The 21,534-nt window shown below is 40.1% G+C and overlaps 1 protein-coding gene across 1 annotated transcript; it reads left to right on the top strand.

Moving 5' to 3' along the window:
• Positions 1–5: 5 nt before the first annotated feature.
• mpp1 (MAGUK p55 scaffold protein 1) lies at positions 6–19,010 on the top strand. Its single transcript, XM_080748792.1, has 12 exons — positions 6–319; positions 9,369–9,500; positions 9,781–9,859; positions 11,850–11,935; positions 12,304–12,372; positions 14,317–14,513; positions 15,385–15,488; positions 15,621–15,701; positions 16,424–16,504; positions 16,837–17,039; positions 17,327–17,401; positions 17,518–19,010. The coding sequence occupies exons 1-12, from the start codon at positions 197–199 to the stop codon at positions 17,692–17,694; spliced, it is 1,407 nt and encodes a 468-aa protein (XP_080604918.1). The 5' UTR covers positions 6–196; the 3' UTR covers positions 17,695–19,010.
• Positions 19,011–21,534: the final 2,524 nt, after the last annotated feature.

Genomic DNA, 21,534 nt, shown 5'->3' with positions numbered 1-21,534 from the left:
TCAGCTGTGTTCCTCTTCTCGCAATAAGTACATCATCGCCCTTTGCGTCTCGTTACAGAGCAGAACCTTGGACTTTTAGACCCAAGGAGGCGCAGATTTATCTCAACGCTCCTTATCGTTCCGCAGCCTCTTTCGCGGACCTTTGATCAGGGGCACGTTGGGTTCACGTCTCTCTTTTTCTCTCTCGGTTTGAAAGATGACGTTAAAATCCAATAAAAACGAACCTGCCGTCCCACTGGAGACGGTGTGCAGCCTCCGGACAGTGCTCTCCGACCTGTACCTGGAGCAACTTCTGCAGAACAAACCCAAGTCCGAAAAGGTATGATGATGATGATAACGTTAACTTGATCATAAAATTAGCCATATACTTGCTTCCGGGATGTAAATGGCATGAGCTGCTGTTGTTGTCGTTTTTATGTATATTTATTAGGCTATTACGCTGTCGCTGTCGCTTGCCGACAACAATAGATCGATCTGCAAGCAGCTTAAACCAGATCAGTTCGCTTGATGTTGTTGTAGCCGTCAAACGACACCGCCGTACGGTGGACTAAGTTAAGTTTATGCTCCAGTTGGCCGCTAGCCCGAATCAGATCATCTTCTCTCACCTCAACCTTTTTCATTTCAAGCGCAGCCTCAGTTTGATGTGCATTAAGGCATTGTAAGTCGCGGACACCGGGACACGGACACCCATATTAATAACCCCATTGGCCATTGATCATATGGTTTAGGCTCAATCTAATTTTAGCCTATTGATGTTAGTCATGTTTGTCAAGAGTGGTCTATGGAACAGTGAAACTCAAATTTTTTTTAAACACTCTTGTATGTTTTGTAGGCCTAGTTGTTGGTTACTTCTTGTCAGTAAAAAATGCTGGTCTTAGAGATTCCATAGACATGTTATAGGCAAGATTCACTTCTGCAATATGTAGACATACAGAAATAACTGCACGTGGGGGGAGGCCTATTCACGTGATATAACAGACCTGTTTACTCCCATAATAATAATGAGCCATTTATATTTGATGTTAGTCACAGTGAATGACAAGCAGTTGTTTATTCACCTGCATGGCTCCAACTCCTGCTTGGGAGAAATGTTATCACATTGATTTCAGGCTTGATGCCAACCTCTGTGATGAAAACAAACTCAGCAACTCTGGCAAAAAGGGTATTTGCACAGAACTAAATATGCGATACATGTGGCTAGATAAACCCATTGCTATAATAATAATAAATGTAATAACTGTGTATTTGCATTTTAGGTGAAAACTGGGGCCAGTATCTTTATATATGGCTACAATAATATTAGGTAATTAACCCTAGCCTCCCCGAGATGAACATTCAGCAAAAAAAGTGCAAAAGTGCAAATCAAAACAGGCAACAAGAAGTCGTACAATGCACGAATGAGTGGCACTGTAGGAAGTGAAAGAGTCTGAAGCGGCGTGTTTCAGACTGCGGTGGCAAATGTGGAGTGAGGCTGCAGTCCTGGGGGGGGGGGCATTCCATAGCTTGGCAGCCAGGAGGGAGAAGGTCAGGACATCATAAGGGACATACAGTATATTCTGATAGTTGATGATGATATGATAGTTATCTACTCCTCCCGTGAGGGAAATTCAGATATCGCAGCTGCCCAACCCAGCTGCTTTTTTCAGCTTAACCCAGCTGAACCCAGTGCAGCCCACAAGGAGCGCGAGGGGGGGAGCAGTGATAGCTGGAGCGGGGAATCGTACCTGTGACCTCTCCGGAGTCCTAGGTATGGACACTAACCACTCAGCCATCACTGCTTCTGTGTTCGCGTATCTAAAGCAGTGTTTCTCAAACTTACAAATGTCAAGGTCTCCCCCCTTAACTCTGACTGTGTAGAAATGGAACCAAATGAACCTGTTAGGGTTCATCAGTCCATTTGTACGCAGAGTTACAGACTTGTATGGGCCAATTTAGACCCCCCTAAAGGAAACCACAGATTCTCTATTAATCACTTTGAGAAGCACTGATCTGAAGGGGTGTAAAGGTGGATCATGTCATGAAGGTGGAAGCTGCCATGCCCTTGATTGCCTTATAGCTAATCACCAGTGATTTGTACTGGGTGCAGGCAGCAACCGGAAGCCAGTGAATACTAGAACACAGAAGGGGGTAGACTAGACAGGTGAACATTTAGTGCGGTTGAAGACTACCCTGCGTGCCCCGTTATTCAGGATCAGTTGGTGTTCAACTGTCACTGAGCATGCGGCCTCAAGGTCTAAGTTGTAGTACTAGCCTATCTGGTGCAAAGGTGTCTCTGGCAGTTTAGAGTTAAGTGACCTTAAATGACAGTCACATCAGAGTGAAACTGCTGAGTTGTGAAATCAGCAACTTTGAGGTCTTGGGGAGAAGTGCCAAGTCAGGAGTAATACCGATTCACAAGGGATATTGTGTGCCGAATGAAGGTCTTTCACTCATTGTGTGTCTGTAACTTACGGTAGTTACTTGACTTTATATTAAGCTCTGGTCCTAGACCGTTAATTACCATGTTTGAAGAACTTGAATTTGATTAAAGTTTTGTATTTGAAAACATTTAACTTCAGAAAAGCAAAACATTAACTAAAATGAACAATGCAAACAAGTAAAATTCACATCTAAACTGTAGGCCTGTCACAATTATTACACAATCGTTTCCATGTTGAAAAATGTTCATGAGTCATACATTTCAAACATTTTCCGAAATATCAGATCTACAGTCATTTCCGCTAGTATAACCCTAACCCTAACCCTAACCCTAACCCTTAAGTTACTTGTCATATATGCACTGTGCAAGCCTAAAAACCAAACAGAAATTACATTTATAATTCATAATATTCCAATGCTCAGTGCCAAAAAACAATTAAATCACAATTATTTGTGTGACAATGAAACGCCAACTTAAACTGTAATCGTGACTAGCGAGGGGAGGACAGAACGGTGGATCAGCAGGAGTATTGAAGCAGCGGTACTGAGATTTCTGTACTGCAATGTTAGGAGGACATGAGAGCTGAGCCAGAAGGCAAAGCTCTCCATCTACCAGTGGAAAATGAGGTTCGATCTTTTATCACCAATGAGGTGGTTCAGGACAGGTATCTAATACAGATGCACCCTGGGGCTACTCCCAAGGGAGGTTTTTCAATCCACACATCCAGCTGGAAAGAGAGACCACAAGGCAGACCAAGGACCAGATGGGGGATTGTATCTCCACACTGGCCTTGGAATGCCTCTGGAAACCCCAGTCAGAAGTACATAATATAGCCAGGAAAGGGATGTTTGGGATTCTCTGCTGTTATAATATTAATAAAGCAATAATAAATTGTGTAGAGCAGTTTAGCAAATATTAAATAGTGTAGTGGTACCACAGATCATTGTCAATTGTTCCTGAAAAACACGTTGCAAATTGCAGTGAGTAGAAACTAAGTTGGTACAGCAACTGCAGTAGGCCTATGTGGCATCTAGGAAAATCATTCTGGCTAAGGCATTCTCCCTGGCTTTAAATAGATCTTTAAATAGATCTTATCGCCTGCCTGAGGCAGGCGATAAGTCAGACAGGTTTTCTTGTGGTTTTGCTTCCAAACTGCAGAGGAATCATTCTAACTGCTGCAAAGTTTGGTGGCAAAGTGCCATATTTGGAAACATTTTTTAAATCGCTTTGCCTCTTTTCTTTCATATTATTCTCTCTTCTCACTTATCTGCAGCAATCTCACATTGTTTTATTTTCCTTGGATGATTGAGTATGAACCGAAGTAAAATTAATTTGCATTATTTTCCTAGTCTGCACAACTAGGTTGTTCATTCTAAGCACATTTTGTTGTGTTATGAGTATTTTATATTGGCATGGGTTACTGCTTTTTTCAGTCTCAGACAGTTCACTCTCAGTTGTCTTGCCCTTCAAATATGGAGCATCAGTAGTTCTTTGACTATTGGCAGAAGATCAAGCCAATCAACATTTGGCTAACCACTGGAGAATACATTAATAAGTAATGCTTTTGCATTTCGATGCTAATCTCAGAGCAAGAAAATCAATAGATGGCAACACTGATAGGTTGCTGCTCTAATATATTTGTTACAGAACATAACATAAATACAGTATATGCGGTTTGGGGCTGTTCGCTGACAATGAAGAGACTCATTTTGTGGAATCTATAAACATATACATGTACATTATGTGTACAACGTATATGTGTAGTTATCCAGAAGTGCTCTTTGGCATTTTACTTTATGATCTTATTTGAGCAAATTAAATTACATCAAGCCAAACTTGTGTCACTCCCTGTTGCACATAGCAAAATTACTGTTGTTTTTCCACAGCCAGTAACTATAACTAAGCTTCGGGCTGCATTGTCAGGGATTTGTGTATTCACCTCAGTCAACAGCCAGAAAATCACACAACGTTGACAAACAAACCCAAGAGCATGCAAGGCACTGGCAGCCTGCCTTTTTTTCCTCTCCCATTTGTTTTTGACCATCTTGATCACATGACTATGTCTCTGTACAATTCTACACGTTCAGAGTTAACACTGGAGATAGTGCTGATGTGAGTGCAGTGGAATCAGGAAGCTAAGAGGAACACATTTCTCTGTAGTGACACAAAGGGAGAGGGGCCTGCCAGGGTCTTTTTCTGTCCCAACTTCTTATTCACGTTACAGCCAGCGGCTATTTTTCACAGATAACTTATCCAACTATGCGGCACTCCCTAGCTCAACTTAATGCTGACCAAGCATTGTCACAATTACGAGTCACTTTGAATCTCCTTAATACATTCATTTAGACTAAAGTCTAATAGAAGAGTTCCAAACCAGGTTTAAAGATATAGATAATACACGCAATTTTCAATTTATCAACAAAAACACCTAAATCAGCAAGAAAGAATTGGAGTTTAGCCAATTCTATACTAAAACCCCTTACAAACCTTAAAATAACAGTTGGGGAATGGCTTGATAAAAAATGGAAAGTGGTCTGATTAGCAACATTGTTCATTGTTGAGTACCAGAGAAAAAGATTAGGCCTACATCAAGTAGAAGAAAGGACAGATTGTGACACAGCAGAGCAAATCATTATTTGTGGGCCTGAGATGGGGGTGGGGGATGACTCGATTGTTTTTCCACATTCACTGTCTGGAAGTCAGCTAAGATTTACAAATGACACAAGATTTAGGCTACAAAATGATCAATGCTTTAACAGGATGGTGCCAACCCGGCACCCAGTGTTTACATTTAAATTGACAGCAAACCTTTCCAGAATCTCCGATATTTCACTCATTTTAAGTGTTACATTTCTGTAAGGCACATTACATTCACCCATTTGCACATACATTCATACACCGATGGCGGAAGAAACCAAGCAAAATCGGGAGCAATTAGGGATTCAGCTCAAGGACACTTCGACAGTAACTCTGGGGGGAACTGGGATCGAACTAAGCGGCCGCTCTACCACCGGAGTCACTGCTGCCCCAATTCATTTGTGACAGTGTAATAAGAATACGAATTATAATTAGTGTGGTTGCTATAGGCAACACACTATTGTTCTCTGTCAGAGAATCTTTTGCCAGCGAAGTGGACCTGCTTTTTGTTAACAAGTGAACAAGTGGAGCTTTTGGTCATGCTTAACTACATGTTAAACTGAAGTTATCTGGGTTGTGAGGCCAGATATCTTGGACAATATCATGTCCAATCAGACAGGATTGGTCATGCTTCACTTGACATCACAAGATCTAATATAAATGGTAAAACAGAATTCATTTCCCAGTAAATCCTTCGTGACTCGCGTCAGGGCAACCACACTTGCAATTTCGCAGAATTGCACCTTTCTATAATTATTATTATTATTACCGTCATTCCAATCACACCTCTGCGTGCTTGGTTGAATATTGTTCAGCGTGCCTCAGCACCTTTTGTACTGCTTCTGATATTAATCATCCTGCCAATACTAGCTGACCTTTACACTGAGGTGGGACAGCTTCCTTTAACCATGTGACTTCCCTCTCTCTCCCCCAAGGATCAGCACATTGTGTAAAACGTTTAAAGAAAGAAGGAAGAGACTCCTTTTCACAGCTCACCAGCCCTCTTTTGTGCGCTCAAGACATCAGAATTGCTTGTGAACATTGGTTCATGATTTAGATAAAGGTCAAGATACTTAGAGTTATACTTGTGTCAAGAAGAGATTTATAGTGGCACGGTGCTCGTACAAAAGGGGAGATGACATGTCACCACTAGTCCTCGTCACCACTATGGTCCTATAGAATGCAGCTCATAATAAAACCAAGTGTTTTTTAAGTCCACAATACCTCTCTCCTATTCATTGTCACCGTTAAGCTCTAAAGCTGATGACATTATAAGTGTGATCCTCAGCTCCCTACTTCACATGTCTAGTCTAAAAGAACACCATTGAAATAGCATGTAAATAGTAAATACTTATTGAAAGTCTGTTCATTTGACTGGAAATCAGGAAAGCAGTGTCTTAAATGCAGTGCTGTTCTCGGCACTGCAGCAGGAAAACTGCCCACTTCCCCAGGGAGGATGTAATTTAATCTGTTTACAACTAGAGTTCGTCCATGTGAAGCACATGTACTGTACGTACAGTGATGAGACTAAACTAAAACTATTCCTTCCAACTCACGGCTGATAAATAACTGTATTACGTTGCAATTAAACCAGTTCAGACTTCCGTGGCTGCTTGGATGAGTCACCACCTAATCCCACGCAAGCTCAAACACAGCTTTTCTCCACCAGTGGGATCAGGACATGATTAATGGGTCACAGACAAAGACCACCACTGAAAAGTGGTCTTATAGGAATAAAGAAATATAGTAATTATAAATATATTATCAAACAATTTAATATAAAAACAATTACATATGTTGCGACCTTGTCACCAGGGTTCTGAAATGACTCATGCGCAGTGTACTAGACTAGAGTGTCTAATGTCAGCGTGTATTCCACAAGGAAGGGCCACAGAAGCCAAAGGCAGATCTACAAAGTCAAGTACAAATACAATTTAAAAAAATATATATAATTAACTCGACTGGGCTTGAATCGCGTGATAAGGTCCAGAGGTCAGTTCTACTTGATGAGAAGTAACTCATCTCCAATTATGGCTTTATATGCACGTATAAATGAGTGGAGAGCCACTTCTTTATCAATTAACTTTATTCTATCACAATGAACTTAGCATTGTTATGAATAAAACATAAAACAACCAGCTGTGTGTGAAAGGCATGATTTGTGTCATCCTCGTTTGTTATGTGATTTGACACCGTCGTGTTTGTCACATTCCATACCTCTAATCTAGAAATCTTGTGGATATCAAACTCTTGTGGTTTTCATTTTAGACATCAAACCAGGGATTAGCTCGCCTTAGACCTAGAAGAATAAGAATATGGGAAAAGGAAAAAAAGGAAAAAAACACAGATACACAAAAAGAATGAGTAAACTGTTAAACTAGTATCTGGGTGAGATCCTATTACTAGTTCAGCAAGTTTAAATGAAGAACAGCACCATCTAGAGGCTGTCTGCCACTATGTCATACACCCACTAGGAAAAACAACTGTCAGAATTATTTATGGCAGGACCACTCCAGATGAAGAGGAGGTGGATGATCTTTATTCTATTCGACAATGGCTTTATGTTGCACAGATTCAGACAAACAGAACGAGTAATGTGCAGAGAGCATATCACTGCTGGTGCAGTTTTATGAGTATTTGCTGATGCAGGGAAAGTTGTCTTTGGTTTGCAACTCTTTGAACCTTATGGGATTTATTGTTCCATATTTTATGAGAGGTGCCTATTCAAATTCCCAGCTCGGAGAGATCAATAAAGCACGTCTTATCAAAAACACTTATCACAATAGAGCCGTTTCATAATGCTACTACAACTCTCCCAGGAATTTCCAGTTGTAGGGAACTCATTATCTTTTAGATAATTCCTGAATCATGCAATAGATATACATGTACAAAAGATATATGTAGAATATACTGCTCTCAGAGAGCTGTCAATTTGGTCAAATGGTGCAGCTGCTTAATAAGGTACGAAGAAAGGTGAAATAATGTGCGTAGTATGCATAGTGCATACCCCATTGTGAAGCACTTTGTGATGTGTATTAAAAACTCCAACATTTTAGTAAAAAAATTAATTATAAAAAAATAAACACCTTTTCCATCCATCAGAAATTGGCCCAAAGAATATCTCAAAAGTGTTTCTTCATCACATCAAAGCACAGGCTGAGTTGAAATGAGATAGATGTCTTTCCATCCCACTCTTTAATATTTGCCAAGAGATGTGACCCCATTACTGATGTGGTCACCATGACCACATAGACCAGATGGACCAGACTGCCGGACATGCTTAATGAAGTGTTTAAACATTGGGTTAATTTTCAACCTCGAACATATGTCAAAACTGCAAATGAAACACGACTTGTTGAGGCACAAAACCTTTATCAATTTCTCTCAAAAAGGCTTCGGACACAGATTCCAATGGAGCTCATTTAACCTCACTTGCAAATCACATACTTTTTTAATTGATTGTCACCAAATGGCAGAAGAGCACACTAGCTGCTTTATACATGTAAAACATTTATCTTTTTTTCCACTATTCTATTATTTATCTATGGCTGTTGGCTACCCCTGACCCTTTGCCTGACCTTACCCGACCTGAAACAATGTAATTCCTACTGGGTAGTGTCTTACTGTCTTTTGGTAAAAGTTGGACGTGTTTGTTAAAACCAACTGCATCTTCCATGCAGTTACTACCAGTAAGACCCCCCCCCCCCCACACACACACACACACACACACACACACACACACACACACACACACACACACACACACACACACACACACACACACACACACACACACACACACACACACACACACACACACACACACACACACACACACACACACACACACACACACACACACACACACACACACACACACACACACACACAATCTTACAGACCAAGCAGTTTGGGGCCCCACTCCATACCCCCCTACCCACATCTTCCATAGGGGTAAGATGTCGAATCTGAATTTGTTTCCAGTGCAGCTCTGTTGATTTGAATGTGGGCATGTGCTCTGTGTTGCTGCCTGTAGATGGTGTGTGCCGGGTATACAGTAGAGTAGAGCGAGCCGCCTTGTGGTCAAAATGTGGGGAACATCTGACTTTAAAAAAAAGAATGTTATGATAGTTGAAAGCATAGCCTATTGATGGCCCAACCCATGACTTACATTTTGACATTTGTGCAAAGTTTGGAGAGAATTGCACTACTGGTGCGACGTGAGGAGGCTAGCGGATAAACACCGGACGCCTTGCGGATTCTAAGTGTATAAGATAAGATGTAATGATGTTTCTTGTTTCTTGTCCCACAGGCTGTTATGCAAAGCTACGAGTGTAAGGGAGCTGAGGTATACACCAACGGTAGTGCAGCAGGACACATGAATGGGGCAGAGATGACCAGGATGAGAGAAGTGACGTTTGAAAAAAATCCCTCAGAACCCATGGTAAATCTAATGTAATCACTGCAGTAGCCTACTACTATAGTGTTTTATTTTTACTCAATATGTTGAGTAGTTGAGAATTTATATACAGTATTCTATTAACATTAAATCCAAGAATCATGGGAGACACATGCACTGTACCTAATGTAAATCTGTGAATGAGAAAATCATTTTCTCATTCTGTTTCACACACAGCGTAAGAATAACATACATACAGGATCATTTTAATGATCGTAAATTTGTATTAGCGAATTCTGTGATTAATTGTGCATCTCATGTCTAGGGGGTGACACTGAAACTTAACGACAAACAACGATGCACTGTGGCAAGAATATTGCACGGGGGCATGATCCACAGGCAAGGTATGGACATCTAAAGTCAGATTTATGTGTTATATTATACTGTGTGTATAATTATATATAATATTTGATTTGTATTTTAGTGGCCGTAGCCTAGTGCAGGGATACTCAAACTTCTGAACTGGTGGGCCACATTACAAAAATGACAAGGGGCCGCGGGCCGGTAAAATCGCGCTCTTTCGAACGACCATCATTTTGACCGGAGGGTTAGCGACTCACCCCACGGAGTTTAAGGCGACTCACCCAAGTGACCCAACGGAGGTTAAGGTTAGGATAAGGGTTAAAGTTGGGTGTCGAAAAGATGACATGTAGAAACAGCTAAGCTATCCCCCAAGGGCCAGTTGATAAAATTACATTACTTGATACATTTTTGCTTTATTTCCACATAACTCAAGACAATTGCAATGTGCATTATTTTATGGCTTGGAATTCCATTTATATTCTGTCAATGACAACATTTGTAATCAAAATAATTTGCTACATTTTCTCTCTTTTTAATAATTCTGTGAAATTAGCAGATTCCACAAAAACACCAAAACAAACTAATGTACGTTTGTCTGCTATTTGTCTGCGTTGATATCTGTCTGCCTGCTATTGAGTTGGATAACATTAAAGATAGCTGAGCACAACTCTCTTTCAATTGCTTCACAATGCTATTTATGACGTTGCCACATTCAACACAAATGGCTTTTTACAGAAAATACTTGTGAAAATTGATAGTTAAGGAAAATAAAATAAAATCAAACAATCTACTTAAAATAGATTGCCCAGACTGTTTAGCTACCAAATGGCTAATGATGCCGTTGTTAAGTAGAGCTACAGTACGTCTCTTCATTTTCATTAGGCCTACAATAACATTTTGGGAATGCTAATAAGTTGGGCAGAGGCAGAGCCACTGGTAAAAAAAAAGAGAGAGAAAAAAAAAAAAAAAACAGCGAAAATTGGCGATTTCTATGGACGTTTTCAAGATGTTTTGGCCATTATCTCTGGAACGCAAGGTCCAATCTGCTCAGTTTAAAGCTTGTTGGATGCACAACTTTGAGGACATTAAGCTGGTGGGCCAGTCAAAATTGTGCCGCGGGCCGGAAGTGGCCCGCGGGCCGGAGTTTGAGTATCACTGAGTGGATACCCCCCTTTTCCTTCTCAGTCCTACAACGGTGTCCTGCAGGGCCTCTGCACATAAGATCTATAATAAAGTCACGTGTCGCAGCGTTGTGTTGTGAGCTTGTAGATCTGCTATCTTTGGCATCACAACAGAGTAAAAATTAGGCATAAGCGTGATGATTACATTGATGAGGTTCAAGTATTGCCTTTACACTCATAGGAGGTTATTGTACTAGATTGCATCAAGGAAATAGAGTTATCGGTAATATAACAACGATTGGCTATTTGCGGTGATACCTTCGATAAATGCCACACACAGATCTGTGTGGACACAATTTAAAAAATGGCTATCAGTTGTCTGGCTGAGTGTCAAGAGTGAGTAGATCAGTGAGAGTTTCAGATAGCAATAGCATACTGTTAAAACTAAACTCATTCATTATTCATTCAGTAATTGAACTCCCTCGTAAAATCAATAAACAGATGGATGATAATACTTGTCAGACACTTTGACGAGTCTCTAAATACTGATTGACTGATTGAGAGAGTGATTGCGTCCAAAGAAAAAGCATGCCATTTTCAGATTGCTCCCAATGAATACATACAGATATAAAGACAATACTAATTTAACTGAAACAATGCTGTTAATCAAAGAGCACAGATTAAAGGTACTTACACACTGGCATGTTTTTAGTTTTCTTGCGATTAATTCACCCCAAAAAATATATATTTTCAAACTGCTTTGTATCATGAGTACATCTGTTCTCAAGTCAATTTAATTTGTTTTTCAAAAGCATGCAAATGTGAATGCATTTTTTCTCTTTTTTTTTCTTGGTGTTACTGCTAGTGCCATTCTGAATTCAATGTACCGGTATGTATGACCTCTCTCCAGGGTCCTTACACGAAGGGGATGAAATAGCAGAGATCAATGGGACAAGTGTCATCAACCACTCAGTTGATCAGCTACAAAAGATCCTGGTAAGCCTTTAAGTTGTAAATGCTTACAATTGTCACTACTTTGTTCTTTTGGGCTACTGCACTAAAACTTCCACGTATCCATAAAATCAATATTCCGGTATGCTGTTGATTTCTCCCAGCTAGAGATGTAATCACCTAATGCTTTGAAACATCTGTGATGGGAGGTTCCCACTTGACTTTACTTGACAACATGGGTGATATGACTTCAAATCTCTGTCACGATTATTTCAATCTTTTGCGTTGATTACGATTAATGAACGATTAGTTAAAAAAAGATTAAGTCGGTTATTGCTTATTGGTTTTGATATATTTTCGGTTAATCACTCAGCCCTACCCCAATCGCCATGTGCCTCTATCATCGTTTACAGAAAGAAACCAATGGCGCAGTCACAATGAAGATAATTCCGAATGTGCAGAGTCGCTCCAGAGTCTGTGAGGTAAGCCAGCGATATTGTGCGCTTTTGTTTTGTGATTATGTTTTATTTTGTTGTGATTAATCTATCCTTGTCGGAGCTTTCTTCACATTTTCCTTGTGCCATTTATTGTCACATGGAGGATCGCAGAAACTGAGCATCCCATTCTGATATGGTTTTTGAATCAATTCTGTGATGGTTATGGATTTGTGTCTGTTACTAGTAAAATCTTAAGAATAATCAGATATCTGTTAATTGGATAGTGCTGTGCCCCTTCCACGAAAGTCTAATTAACACTGGTGTCCCTATTTTGGGCATGCCATAGGTGAATATTTAAAACAAATGTCAAAAGAATCTACAAGCTTACAATACTTTATGGTGTTTCTAGGGCTTAACTGGTTAATTAGTTGCATGGTGATGTTGCTTGCTGAAATTTCAAGCTTAACAATTCAGGTCAAAGCATTGTTAGCTTGAAAATTGGTTATTTTCGTTGTAAGTTAGACTGCACTGTCCTGTCTTTTCCAAAACGCCTCTGTTAAAAGGAATGTGTTCTTTGTCAGGTGAATCTTCCATAATTGAATGAGAGACACAGGTGACTATATAACATTCTAAGTTTGCTGTAGTGGGCCAATATAAAGATCATCACTCACATTAGATTTGCTGCTAATTTGACCTGAAACTCATTTGTAATGCGTTTCGTTCTGCCATCTTCTGGCCATAACATAGCTTCCATGTGCAGAAGCCATTTTGTAACATCCACAATTCCTTTGCATTGCACACATTATATTATTGACTAAACAATTTATTAACTAAACAAAATGTCTCTTCCTTGTCAAATTGGACTGGGACATAATTGTAGCTAAATGATGAACATAAAGTTAGTGTTTTGATGTACAGCTTATGATGTGGTCAGCGATGGCAGTTTACCCTGAAGCTTGTAGTGCATTAAGAGGTAGTTACATAGCGTTTCACACATTATACTTAGTACATTCTTGTACACCCTTTCCTTCCTTTTTTCCTTTTTCCTTTTTTTTTTTTTTTTTTTTTTTGGGTGGGGCCTGGGGGGGGTTAAAGGTAATAAGGATTGTTGTTTACCACAACCACCTGAGTGACTTGTGTAAATCAGTTAGTACCAATACTAACCAATGCATTAACCTACCTTGATAGTAGCTTACATTTATTGATGAAAGGTGTTTCGGTGTATTTGTGTATAACCAACCAGTACCTCCCAGTGATAAAAAAGGATAACGTGGATTTTTATATTCATATATTATTCGTACGTAATGCTTATGCACATATTTCTTTCCGAGGGCTGATAAAAAGAGAAATGTTCTCCACATTTAGAGCCCACATAAGACAAAACACAGGAGCCTAATTAAGTTCTTTACAAGACTAACATTTAACACATTATCTCTCACATGGTCTTGACACTTTTACTGGGGGATTAAATGAGAGGGGGAAGTTGTCATCCACCCTGTCAACCATTAACACAGTCAATAGAAGAATCACATTTGCTCAATAGGGGGTGCCACACTCTGACTCTGGAATGGGCCTTTGATTCTAATTTCTAACCACCCAATAAGTATATTAATAAGTAAAAATAGAGAGAGAGAAAGGCTACACTCCAACACCAGCATAATGTGTTTTGCTAAAAATTATGTTGCAGGGACATACTGACACTCATGTGACAGTGACACAAGTACTGAGAATGTGGCCTCACTTTTAGAGCAATTGAACAGTACAATAATACAATTGTGGTTACAATCCATTTGGGGGCAAGTTACTGCACCCAAGTGAGAAAGTGATCAGGAGCCCAGACAGATGAAGATTGGAGGCCAGATTTCAGTCATGGGATTCAACTTAACTATTCCCCCAACAGCCACCAAAGAAAGATATGTCACCTGTTCCTTGACATGATAAAAATGTGAATCTCTCTCCTCTTGGCTGCCATGTATTTCTAACCTGCAGATGTATATGAGGGCTCAGTTTGACTATGACCCTGCCAAAGATGATCTCATCCCCTGCAAAGAGGCAGGTTTGAAGTTCCAGACCGGTGACATCATTCAGATCATCAACAAACAGGATCCTAATTGGTGGCAAGGCAGAGTGGAGAGTAGTACATCCGACTTCGCTGGACTCATACCCTCCCCCGAGCTCCAAGAATGGTAGCTACAGCCTCTTCTAATCCCACATTCATATATTAGTTTTATGAAACACAGATGTCAGAAGTGATAAAGACACTCAAAGACAAAAAGTCCCTCTCTTTACCTGGCGTTCTGCTATACCGGTTCCACTTCTTGGAGGAAATAGCCTGTAATGCTTCTTAAGGCCGAACTCACACATACGTGCAACAACGTGTGGGATACGTGGGGGGAGGCGGGGGGCACGTCCGCTTTCAATTAATTTCCTATGGAAGTCACATGGTTTGAAGCGTGCAACATCCCACGGGGGATGGGGAGAGGGGAGAGGAGGGAAATGAGTCCAGCCTAAGAATCGGTTCACACTGTCTGGACGGACTGAGTGAATCGACCGCCTTCATGACAGGCAGACAGTGTGAACATAAACACCAAGGGTGAACATGCCATAAATGTTATTTTCAAACTAAGCAATTTTAACTCCAAATCGTTTACATTACTATTTACTGGATGCATTATTTTATTTTTTTAACCAAAAATGTTAGTTTTGGTCGACATTATGGGCTGTATTTTGACAGTCTTAAGTACCAGCTCTTATGCCTTAACTTAAAGGCCTGTCCATACTGTCTCCGACCACTGAACCTTTCGTCGGAGAGTTCAGACTTTCCGACGTGAAGCTTTCCGAACTCTAATTCGGGGTAATGCTTTTCAGAAGTCATTTTGTAGTTGAACCGGACCTTTCCGATGAAAGGTTTGGTGGTTGGAGACAGTATGGACAGGCCTTTAAGTTAAGGCATAAGAGCTGGTACTTAAGACAATCAAAATAGAGCCCTACATGTGACACTTCAGACCGTAAGGGCAGAATTGCACCTAGCTTAATGTAACACTCTTATCCTTGCAGGAGGTCGGCAAGTAAAAGCAAGGCCACTCAAGACAGTCCCTCCTGCAGCCCTTTTGGAAAGAAGAAGAAGTGCAAAGACAAGTACCTGGCTAAACACAGCTCCAGTGTGTATTAATGAAGATATACATACTTACACAGACTTACGCTGTGTCTTTAATTCTCAATCGTTATAGATTTATATAATGCAAACCTTAATTATTTTTTTTCCCCTATACGTTCTTTTTTTTTTTTTACAGTTTTTGACCAGCTGGATGTGATTTCTTATGAGGAGGTTGTTCGGCTTCCAGCATTTCAAAGAAAAACGTTGGTGATGATTGGTAAGCCCCATTGTTGTCTGGTCCATGATATTAACTTCCATGAAGATTTACAGCTATTTGTTTGTCCCTCTGATATTATTTTATAGTCTGGACTTTTGTAACAAACTTGAAAAGAAATATATTTTACAGGTCTGAAACATTTATCTTTTTATTTACTCCAAATAGAGTAGCGAAGTCCTGACGTCACTCATTCATTCCCTAGGTCGCAGAAGTAATTTCTCTATGGAGAATAACATTGGGTCATCTTAAAATCGTCTCATAAGAATCGTGGTCCAAAAATAAACAAACCGTCTCTCCGATATTGTCGAGGAGGCTCTGTATCGTTTACGATAGTCAGTCACTCATATTCGTTACCGTTCCGCATCATGTGTTCATTTTTGGAACACAGTTCTTATATGATACAAAGTCTATTAACAAAGTCTATGGGAATTCAGAATGGGGAGAAAAATGGGACCCAGGTAGGACTGTGTAAATGACATCAGGCTTGGGTGCTTTATATTGCATGGGTTAAGGAACCTGTATATGAATATTCTGGCACAACAATATCAGACAGAAAATGTCATTGTGGAAAAGGTATCACTAAATCACACATCACAAAGAAAGCTAATGGTAGGACAAATAGTTTACAAGAAGGCACTTGAAGTCTGACATGAATAGGTTTCCTGCCTCAAAATAATAATAATCTGAGATTATCATAATCGATGAAACTTTGAACATTTTAGGTGCACCTGGAGTAGGAAGGAGCCATATCAAAAGCTCACTGCTGAGCACATACTCAGAGAAGTTTGCCTACCCAGCATCACGTAAGTACAGTTAGTAGCTTATCACCTGGCTGCTTTTTAGTTTTCTTTAAGTTTTCTGAGTAGAGCTTTAACATGGAATGTGGAGTGTAGCTACCAACGCACAAAGTCTGATTTATGCTTCGGTGAGTAAGTGTTGTGCAAGAAAATGTCAACCAAAAAAAAAAAATCTTTTCAACTGAAAAAGTTGTTGCCACCATCTTGAAGCAGTGACAGTCAGCAGTGACCAGACATCATTGAAATGCCACTTCAGCCCTAGTGAAGCAAAGGCTATCGCATTCCTTGTGTGCATGTGTAGAAATATAACTTTCAGCTCTAATTCTGTCTCTATACAGACACCACCAGGCCGAAACGTCCAGAGGAAGAGAGTGGGAACGATTACTATTTTGTTTCTAATGAAGTCATGACCAAGAGCATCTCTGCACATGAGATGCTGGAATACGGCAGCTTCCAGGGATTCATGTTTGGCACAAAGATTGAAACCATCCAGAAAATACACGAGCAAGGCAAAATCGCCTTGTTGGATATAGAGCCACAGGTAGGCAATCAAAATTATTAATATAAACGATTAAGTCGCATCACTAGATCTCACATTCATTTAAAGGCACAATCCATAAGTCCTGCGAGCATTTCAAGTATTACAGTAAGATGGAATTTGAAACCGCAGAGATTTATTTTCTGCTGGTGAAACAAGCAGTATGATCTATGTCTGACGCTAAACATACAAGACTGGAGGCAGAATATGTGTATTGTTTTGGAATCACGTATTGGGCCTTCGGTTTCCACACTAACAAAAACTCTTCTCAAATTGATTTTTCACTGCAGACTTTGAAGCTGATGAGAACTGCTGATTTTGCACCTCTTGTGGTTTTCATCGCGCCCACCACCACAGCTGCCCAGGTGCTCAGTCATTTTCTGACTTTATGGCCTTCGGAAAATAGCGACACCCTGAGAACAATACGCTAACAACTGGCCAGCACTTACTAACACTGCTTTATGCCCCACCTTCTCTTTAGACGGCAGCCCTGCAGGCAATCCAGAAGGAATCTGAAGCCATCCTGGCCATGTACAGACACTTCTTCGACGTGATTCTCGTCAACAACGACGTTGACGAGAGTGTGAGGGGAGTGCAAGAGGCCATAGAGCGTGCCACCTCCACTCCGCAGTGGGTGCCTGTATCGTGGGTGTATTGATAACTTGCCCGTCCCTTTTGTTTTGTGAAAAAGAAAAAAGCAGTGCAATATCACTCCCTACGCAAGACCTTAAGAGTTAATGATGTCCCAGGTATGTTTGGGTTAACTGTTGATTAATGTAATGAGATCAGATGTTTTGCACTAAAGCATCCCCAGAAAAAAGAGCAATACTAAAAATATTTTATTTCAGAATTAGTAGAACCTCAGCAGGGGATTTATTGGAATGTTATATGGATGTTGTTCTTACTAGAAATGTATGTCACGGTGGCCCAGATTACTCCTGGTTTTCTATTCTATAAAGTCATCATTACCGGCATTCACCTGATGTTCTTTGTACTGTAAGTATCTAAATGAGTCCTCCTCGATTAGAACCAGCAGTACTCTGGGTTCCCAGGACCTAAGTGGAGAACCACCAGTATAGACATTTGTGCTTCAGGTTTTTCATGGGCTGAGGGATATTATGTTTAGTGCCGCACTGAAACCCTGACCATTAAGTTAACCACATTAATCCTAGCATCCCTATTATTAAGCATGCCATTACAGTCACAAAAAGAAAAAGTAATAAAAAAAGTACATTTAAAAAAGATGGCAGACCTACAAGCTCACAATTCATTGCAATGTGGCATCAGCCATTTGTCTTATGACAAAGTACATGTAGGGCTTCAGTGGTTAACTAGTGATAGTTAAGGCTAGGGCTCCACCAAGAGCGTTGCGTTGTAACAGCATCAAGAAATTAACCGGGGCGAATTTGGCAGCCGACGTCCGACTTCATTGATTAAAAAGGGAGCGTTCCCAGCATTGACGCTGACGCTAGGCTCGATGGCTGCAGTGGAGCCGGGGGTTAACTTAACGCTCAGGATTTCACAGTGCACTCAACCTTGATGACTGTTGAAGTGTGTGTGTGTGTGTGTGTGTGTGTGTGTGTGTGTGTGTGTGTGTGTGTGTGTGTGTGTGTGTGTGTGTGTGTGTGTGTGTGTGTGTGTGTGTGTGTGTGCAAATGCAAAATAAGACCACAACTGTGAACTGAAATTCTCTCTTTAACTGACAGGGTTTGCATCATGTGTCAACCTTGACTCTGAATTTGTTTAGGGTTTTTGTTTTGTTTTGTTTTCTATTCTATGAGTGTGTCATGAATTTCAGATTCTAAAAGTCGTTATTCATTATGTGGAAATGCGGAGATTGACAATGTCTAGTTAGTACACAAGATTGTTTAGTCGACGATTGACAACCTATGTTGTCTCAACTCACCAGATATGTATACCTCATGGAATGATGTAAAGGCACTTTCAAACAAAATTAAAAACTCCTCAGCTCTGTTGCAGTTATTTAGTTGAGTGTCATTCACAGTGGTGGACAGTACCGATTTACTTCAGTACTGTAGTCTGTACTTGACTATTTTTTCAGTATCTGTACTACTTTAAATAGTACAGATACTGCATTTTGACTCGACTTTCACTCCACTTAATTTCAAAAACAAATTATTGGCCTTCACTCCACTTATGAATTAACCACTTAATCCCTATTTCAAATATAGTGAAAATGGCAGATCTACAAGCTCACAACGCACATCACATGTTGAGTTTGTAGCTCTGCTATTTTCACTATTATAGACGTTTTACCTTTTTGGGGGGAAATGTCTACATATCAATACAGAAATGCATTGATATTAAAGAAAACAATACAGAAATGCATTGATATTAAAGAAAATATACTTTGTAATTTTTACTTGTGGATACTTAAGTATTTCCAAAAGTATTTTAAAAGAAAGTACTCCAGTACAAATTTGAAAGAGCAACTTTCACTTGTAGTTGAGTCACATTTTACACAGAATGATATATACTTTGACTCCAGTACTATGGTTGAGTACTTTGTCCACCACTGGTCATTCATTAAAACCTACATCTATTTTTCCTCTTCGGAGACACATTGAGAGGTCAGCCTGATTTGAAATGTTGCCAAATGAACATCAAAATAGGAGGAAAAACACAAATAAAGATATTTACAAATGCATGGAGTACGATGTTGTTAAAGTTATTAAGTTGTGCTTCCCCATCCAAGAGTTCATAAACGATAAAAAGTTTTCCACATTGAAATTTGAGAATTGAGGCTGCACGAAAGTCCACTCTCTGTGTCACTTCATTTCACCATGTCACTTTTTGCACTTTTGTAAGTAAAGGAATATTTTTGTATACATCTGAAGAGCCTCAGTTTTCATCTTTCAGTGTGCAAGACTTTTTGTCGTTTATGGACTTTTATGCTGGCCTCTCACACCTGTTTTCAGCCCTATAGTAACTAAGCCTTGAGTTTTAGAGCGTAAACTCCCCAAGAGTTTAAATTGTTTTATAGCCATTTAAGATAAAGAAAAACACAAAAAGGCAGAGAGAGTAGTGCAATTGTTCAGTCAATTTGCAGATATTTCAATGGGTAAATGCTGTGTGTGTGTGTGTGTGTGTGTGTGTGCGTGCGCGCGCATGCATGTGTGCCTGTGCACCAGCATGGCCATCTGTTGTACAGTAACTTTATGCTGGCATACAGAGACACCTAAAGATGGACCATATTACATTGCAACAAAGGTCAGTCTATAATCAACTGGAGGTCCATGCAGGACCTTCTCGCCTGACTCCTACACTGCCTACCTCTTTGTTTGAGTGATTACCTCCTCCTTTACCATAAAGATATTGTCAACTTTCAATGTAGAGAAACAGTGTACATCTGACCATCAAATTCCAGTAGAAAATGCTGAAGGCCATACTTGACTAAATAAAGGGTCTGCAACTTCCATGAACAAAGGCAACATGAGGGAGGTTCCTAAGTTCCTTGCCATATATAAAATGTTTTCCTGCATTCTCTTGTCTTGACCAATGAAAAGGGGTTCTAATAGTTAATTTCAACACAGAAACATATGCTACAACAACCAAGTTAAATCAAGCCACTATGGCATGGCAGCTATTGCCAAGTGAGAATAGAATCACAACTGATAAGAATCAACTCACAGATCAATAGGGCCAACAAAGTTAAAACATACACTTTGCACAGTGCCAACCATGACATTTGGATATGAACCATTATGAATAGAATAGAATAGAATAGGGCACAGTAGCCGTCCATGATATTTGGAGTTGAACCCATCATAGAAAAGAAAAGAAAAGAAAAGAAAGGAAAATAATCATTAACTCACAGATCAGAAGGGCTGCAGCAGGGCCAGGCAACGATTCAGGCTGTAGGCTACCTTTCCATTCTTCACGAAGTCTTGTTGTTTGTCAGCTTCAGCTAACGTCCTGTTTGAAGTAGCCCTGTGTTTTAACATTCTCCTGCAATATCAGACAGATGTTGTCTTTGGAATGGGAACCTCAAACTCAAAGCCATCAGTTCACATCGTTGTCTTCTTGTGTTAAAGTGTTTCTGCATGGCCAGGCCTTCTCGCTCATAAAATGCTAAGGTATGCAGCCTAATTGATTAGCCTAATTCTGTTCCGAAGCCTGCAACCTTTGTGCATCAAGTTAACATTGCTTCATGTTATTGGATATCGCCTGCTGCCTGCGGTTCTGCTGAATTTCTGTTTGGAGTGGCAGCAAAACTCCAACAGGTGAGGTGACTGTTTTGAGCAACACCTGAAGTTCCTGAACCAGAGCTCGCGCGTGCGCAATGTAGGCTAGAGAGGAAGCTGCAGAAATTTGGCTAAAAGTATTTACTATTTAGCCTATGTTAATATTTTATTGCGTAGGCCTATTGGAGGATCCCCACCCCACTAGTAGTAACAGCTATATAGAAATGAGGCTATTAAGTAAAGAAATAAAATAAAATATCAAAGCACAGTCATAGACATGGTTATATTATATA

The sequence above is a fragment of the Nannobrachium achirus genome, assembly GCF_963921795.1.
Source record: "Nannobrachium achirus genome assembly, chromosome: 19".
NCBI lineage: Eukaryota > Metazoa > Chordata > Actinopteri > Myctophiformes > Myctophidae > Nannobrachium > Nannobrachium achirus.
This window is presented reverse-complemented; position numbering and strand designations above follow the sequence as displayed.